Source organism: Manacus vitellinus, unplaced genomic scaffold (genome assembly GCF_001715985.3).
Source record: "Manacus vitellinus isolate BGI_N305 unplaced genomic scaffold, ASM171598v3 scaffold_106_pilon, whole genome shotgun sequence".
Taxonomy (NCBI): domain Eukaryota; kingdom Metazoa; phylum Chordata; class Aves; order Passeriformes; family Pipridae; genus Manacus; species Manacus vitellinus.
In genome coordinates, this window is record NW_021938827.1 from 454782 (window position 1) to 461244 (window position 6463).

The window sequence follows — 6463 nt, forward strand, 5'->3', positions numbered from 1 at the left end:
TTCTTAAAGCTCTGGGGAGGAGTACCAATTCTGCCCGACAGTGTCCCGTTAGCACGGTATTATTACTTTTGTCTTTACTTTTTTCCAAAACATCAGCATCCACCATAGCCTGGGAACACTGTCCACATCTCCATCCACCTCTTGCCTCTACGGAATATTTCACCATTGACGCAAAACGGTGGAGGCATCCCATCATCCCATCATCATTTCACACCCTCCAACTGGTATCTGAAGATCGAAAGTGGATCTTTATCAGTGCAGAGCACCGGTGCTGCCTGCCCCGGTGCGGCGAGCTCAGCCCCTCCGGTGACCGCAGCCGGTGACCGAGGCCGGCCCAGCCCACCCTACCGGGGGCTCAGGCAGCAACCGGGAGCAAGCAGCAGTAAACTGAGCAGAAGAAGGGATGTTCCCAGGAACATTATTACGATGAAAATAAAGTCTCCTGAAACTGAAGGGATTTAAAAAAAAAAAATCTCATGATTTTTTTTTTGTGATTTTTTCTTTTTTTTTTTTTTTTGCTGTTAGAACTGTCTCTGCCAAGTTGTGAAACTTGTTGGTTCAGTTCTAAATCAGGGTCCAGGATCTGTGAGCAGAAGTCGAGGGGTAGGAAATGGGGAAGTAGTGGTGGTGGGAGAAAAATTATATATATATGGGTTTATATACACATATATATATATATAGGTGCTTGATTAGTTAAGTGCCTATATATATATATACACATATATTTATAGCTGGGTGTACTGGTACTTGATAGGTCAATCCAACACATCTTTTACCATCACAGCATTTTGGCATCCACAGACTGGCTGAACAAACCTGACGGAGTGAAGGTGCTGGCCTACACCTTGTGTGCGTTGGCACAGGAGCCAGATCTGAAGCCCATCCTCTCCCACTTCCCAATGGTTTAAAGTATCTCATTTAACAAAATCAGGAGTCTTGAAATGATTAAAGGATGTTCAACAAGGCAATTTTTTTTCTGTTTTGTTTCGTTCTGAAAAAAATATAATATATAAAAGTGGCCAACCTCAGGAAGATCCAGGAAAAGGACAGCTGAAGAGGTTTTGGTCCATAAAGAAATACTTTTTCTTCTTTTTTTGTTTTTTTTTCCCCCCACTTGGCTTGGGTAACAAAAGTTTTGGTCCAGTTTAAAAACAACAACAACAAAATTATCTCTATAAACTCGGGGTTTTTTGCTCTCTGTTGGGATGCATGTTGGTTTCATATGGGCTCATTGCCTGTATTGCATGATCGTCTCTCTTAGGTTTTGGTGCAATAGGTATATTTTTTAAGAAAAGAAAAGCACAACGTGGTGTGTGTGGGTGTGTGTGTGTGCATGGTGCGTGTAGCTGCAGCTGGCATCACTTGGAGAAAAGGATGAAGAGTGACCTACGGAAACATGGAAGTCGATGCACTCCCCCCATGGCTGGGAACTCGGGACTGCTTTGGAAATACCCTGTTAGTGACTCCTGATTCGGCTGATGAACAAATCCCTGCTCGGATAAGGAAAAAAGAACAAAGTTCCAGACTCCACGGTGGCTCAGAATAACAAAATAAATGCTCGTCGCCTGGTGTGATCCCAATAGGTTCTTCCAAACCTTCTTCAGTTTCACCGGCGTCGTTTTTATTTCTTCACCTTCTTTTTTTCATTTTCTTTTTTTTGTGGTTTTTTGTTTGGTTTTTTTTTTTAAAAAAAGGAAAACAATAAAAGTTCTTTAGCTGTTGATTTTTTTTGTTTAAATCTTTGAGGTAATACAGTTGTGCCCTCATTCTAACAGGTTCCCAGAGGTTGATGTTTTCTTTCTTGTTCTTCTAACTCCCCATCATCCGTTTTCCTTTCTTTCTGTTTGTTTCTTTCCGAGTTCCCAGTTGGGCTGACATCCCTGGGGGGGAGGAGAGTGGGGGCTTCAGGCCAAGACAAAGGTTGAACATGGCTGGAGAAAGGCTGGCAGGGCCCTCCCCGTGCCCCTGCTCCCTTCCTGGCCGATCCAGGTGGCCTGGCTTGGTCATCGCTGAGAAGTCCCAATCTCACCACCAAAAAAAACTGAACTAAACCGCTTTGCTTGCAAGATCCGAGTGTGCGTTCAGAGTACTTGGTTTACAAAAGACATTGCAGGCTGGAGCATTGTTCGCCCTTCAAAATTTCTGGCTTTGCTATTCATTTTAATTTTATTATTCACTTATTCTTTTTTAAAAAATAACATACATTGCTTGTAAAATAATTTCTTTCTTTTTCTTCTTCTTCTTCTTTAAATTAATTTATTCTTTCATTCATTTGTTTGTTCTTCAGATGTCATTATTATTATTATTATTATCATTATTATTATTATTATTATCATCAGCATTTTTCGTGGACCCCCCCCACGCTCCTTCCTACCCCCCACCCCCCAGTGCCCTGCTCTGTCTTCTTTAGGAAAATATTCTAATGCCTGAGTGGCTGCTGCGTGGCAAACCGGGCACTCCGGATCAGTCCTCTCGCAGATCCTCACGGCACACTCATGCAGAAGAGGTTGTGGCCGCACGGCACCAGCGCAGCTGTGACCTCGCTTTCGAAGCACACCATGCACTCGCGGCTGCTGGCAACGGATGTCCGGGCAGCGGCCGGCGTTCCCAGCTTGGAAAACCCCTGGAGCGGCTCCCCCTGCGACCTCCTGGGCAGCCCAGAGAGGCTGGGCTCTGGGATGGAGGAGGACGGGGAGCGGTGGGAGTTGGGGTGGATGGTGCCAGTGCTGCTGGAGCGCTGCTGCTTCGAGAAGAGCACCGAGACAGGGTTGGTGTTCTCCTGGCCAGCCCACATCGGGGCCCCCGACTCCGGCACCCCGTAGTACAGATCCTGCTTGTTCACGCCGTAGTTGGGGAAGAGGTAACCGTAATTGAAGTCATTTTGGTCATTCAGCCGGGGGGTCTCGTAGACAGGGTCAACGGAGCAGTCGCCGATGCAGCCCAGGCTGTTCTGCCGGAAGGTGGAGAGGGGCTTGCAGCCCGGCGCTGGCGTGTGGACCCGCCAGGCCTCCGAGTAGCGGTTCTCCATGCCAGAGTCAGGGCTGCTAGAGAGGAAGTCGTTCTCGTTGTTGTACTCCAGGATCTTGCCCGTCCTCACCGCAATGTGGGTCTCGATCTCCTCCCGGGCGCGCTCCACGTTGCCTGGCGCACCAGTGATCTCGAAAACGGGATCCCGGTCCCGGCTGGGCGTGATGATGTAGGTGTTGGTCTGCTGCTGGATCCGCTTGATGGTGGCTCCCTTGGGGCCCACCACCAGCCCCACCACGCGGTAGGGCACACGCACCCGGATGGTGACCTGCCCCGGCAGGGTGGGCGCACTGCCGAAGGTGGTGCCTGCCTTGTTGCGGGAGGCCCTGATCATGGAGAAGTGCTCGGCCGCAGAGATGATCTCCCGCCGGGCCATGGCCACATCCTCCCGCCGCCCCGTCACCATGAAGACTGGCTCCTCGCCCCGCACCGGGGTCTTGATGTAGGTGTTGGTCTTCGCCCGCAGGGCTTTGATCTTGCAGCCTTGGGAAGAGAGAGAAGAAGGCACGGCAGTTAGCAAGGCCATCCCACCGCCTTCCCTGCTCTGCAGGACACTGGGCTGAGCAGCCATGATCTCCTGTGCCACATGGCAGCTGCTGCCCAGGAACGAGGGAAAGACCCTTTCCCCTTAACCCTGACAGGGACATGCTGCCAGAGGGAGGTCCACCCTCACCATGCCCAGAGAGTCCCTCCCTCAGGAGCGCCACACTCCCTCATCCCCCAAAATGGGAGTCACCATTTTGTGCGCTGCCCTGCATCACACGATCCCACCTCAACTGCCTCCCCTCAGAGATCATCCCCTGAGATCTCCCTTCCACACACCCCAACACCAATGAGTCACAGGGGGATGGATCCAAGCCACCCGCAGGGGCCAACAGTCTCCATGAAGAGGCCTGTCCCCAGAGCCCTCAGATGGCCCCTCAGAGAAGATGGCCACCTGGGGCTCTGGGGACAGGGCTGAAGTGTAGGGCAGCCAGAGGTGACAGGAGAGAGCAGGGGGACACTAATCCCACAGCCTGGGCAGTAGATGTGGTGCCCCTGGGCCACCCTGTGCCAGCTCATGGAGGGAGTCACCAGCCATGACTCCAGAGAGCAGAGCCCTCCATGGGGACATCTGAACTACTGAGGAGGTTTTGGGGTGAATCCAGTGAATTTCAGGGGGCCAAGTTTGGAGGGGAGTTGCAAGAGATGCAGCAATTTGGCCACCCCACCTCAAATATGACAGGACCCCAAACACTGGCAGTACTAGATGGCTGGGGGTAGCAGGACACCAGGATTTGCTTCGGGGTCAAAACAGCAAGAAATGGGGCAGGGCTGCCCTCCTATGAGCCCCACAGCAGGCTGTGCACAGATCCCTGCTCTAGGCACTCAGGCCCTCTTCTGAGATCACTGGCCAAGCCTGTGCTTTCGTGTACCAGTATCCACCTCCTGGAGACCAGCAAGCCCATTCCCCATCTCCCAGAGCCCACCGAGTCCATTCTCTTGCTGCTAGGGCCCACTGAGCCCCTTCTCCCAGCTCCAAGAGCTCACCAAGCCCATTCCCCAGCTCCTCACAGTTCAGAAAACAGTCTTCTGCCTTCCCAGAAAGGGCAAAAGACTTTCCAGTGTGTTTTGGCTTCCAAATGGTATTTTGGAGTGTCTCAAGCCAGCTGTGTGACTCCAGGTTCTGAGACAACACCGGGATGCCATCAAGCAACGAAATATTTTTACAGATGTGGCACAGTTCTCTAAACTACTCCTGGATGTTTCCTTGCTGCTGTCCTGCCCCTCGAACCCCTCTCTCCAAAACCTCATTCAAGTGCCCAAGGCATTTCCAAAGCCTGACTCCAAATTCCTGTGCAAAATAGGGGTTCCTCTGCGGGAGGTTTGCTCTAAGCTCAGATCTCCAAGAAAAAATTAAAATCCGTGATTCTCCAGGGCGCTGCATCTTCACCAGCGCAGATGGAGCAAGGTGAGCACTTTGCCCTGGTTTCCCAAGGATTTGGGTGTCTGACTCAGGCTCATGGAACCAGAGGATGAGGACGTAGCATTGGGACCTCTGTGAGATCCCCCAGCTACTCCCACCCCACCTTCTCTCCCCTGAAGAGCCCATCTCTTGTCCTCTCTGACCATCTGAGACCAGCAGGTTTTCCCCAACTGCGCTCCACTGACATCACACTTTAACACACGATGACCTGCAAACAATGCCTCTGCAACCACGAGATGCAGATTTCTCAGCTCGCGGGCTGGAACATCATTATTTATACAGATCCTAGTAAATAACAGCACCTCCCCAGCTGGGAGTTCAAGGGCTGCCACTCAGTGCTGCCACTTATCCACAGCTCGCCTCGTGAGACATGGGCTGGTGACACCGGGGTGCTCACCGGAACGCAGCTATCCCACCACTCCGTGTGGTTGGCAAGGATCGAACTCGGGCACCTGTGGCGATGGAAACAGCCCCGTGCCACTACAGCTGACAGGAACTCCCCGTGCTCGCAGACGCTGCAGACGCTGCAACCAGCGGTGCCCCAGCACGGAGCGCGCTCAGCCCAGCCGGCTGTGCCCACACCAGCACCGCGCAGGCACCGGGCACAGCCCCGGCGAACTGCAGACATCGGCACGCACAGAGCCCTCCCGGTGCAGCTGTGAACCCCATCGCCCATCCGAGGGTCTTGGCAGCGCCGCGGGACACGTGCCGGCAAATCCGGACTCCGCTATCGACTCACAGCACGACTTTTAACTCCTCAGAGCTACTTCAGCTCCCAGAGCCTCACTCCCCCATTTGTGGAGTGGGGAGAATAGCTGCCTCCTGCCTTGGGATCCCACAAAACTTCCTCTAACACTCCACATCACAGTGCTGCTGCGCTAAACCCATCTCTGAGCCATGAATTCCATGTTCCTGGGGAATGGAAATGCCAGATCTGACACAGAGAAAGAGCTGGGCAAACCCTCAAATCCAAACCAAATCCACCCCTTGCCAAATCAAGCGTAGCTCACAGGTTACTCCCCAGTTTGCACCCTGAGGTAGGTTTGAGATGCTTTGTTGCGTAAAGTTTCCAAATGGCCCATGTGGACTGATGGTCACCCCATGGTGTGTTATTAGCACCCAGGAAACCCAAAGGACAGGACCTCATGGAGCCAGGCACGACTCGACTGTAGGATAAATCCACGCAGACAAAATCCAGAACAAAGGTTCATCCCAAGGAGGGTGGGATAAAACTCTGAGGGGTCACCTGTGCCCTCTAGCAGGCCCTGGGCAGGGTGGGCTCCTCCTGACCCACCCCTGGTAGACATTTCCCTGCCCTGCTACTGTGCCGCTCGCTCCAAAGATGGAGATTCCATCTTAGGAAGATTAACCGAGATGCCACCATTTCCCCAGGGATATCACCGAAGCGTCACATGGAAAGACAGGGGGGTGTTCACGGCAAGCATCGAGCTGCAAACGCCTCCCATGCAT

The 6463-nt window shown here is 52.5% G+C and overlaps 1 protein-coding gene across 1 annotated transcript; it reads right to left on the reverse strand.

The window, feature by feature from the left end:
* Positions 1-2305: 2305 nt before the first annotated feature.
* Positions 2306-3466, reverse strand: MEX3A (mex-3 RNA binding family member A). The gene has a single exon (XM_008926034.4). It carries the CDS (start codon positions 3431-3433, stop codon positions 2483-2485), a length of 951 nt encoding a protein of 316 aa, XP_008924282.4. The 5' UTR covers positions 3434-3466; the 3' UTR covers positions 2306-2482.
* Between the last annotated feature and the right edge of the window lie 2997 nt (positions 3467-6463).

What these genes read in the sequence shown, in the direction of transcription:
- MEX3A (XM_008926034.4), bottom strand. Translation starts at nt 3,433, where the DNA reads ATGGTGACGGGGCGGCGGGAGGATGTGGCCATGGCCCGGCGGGAGATC.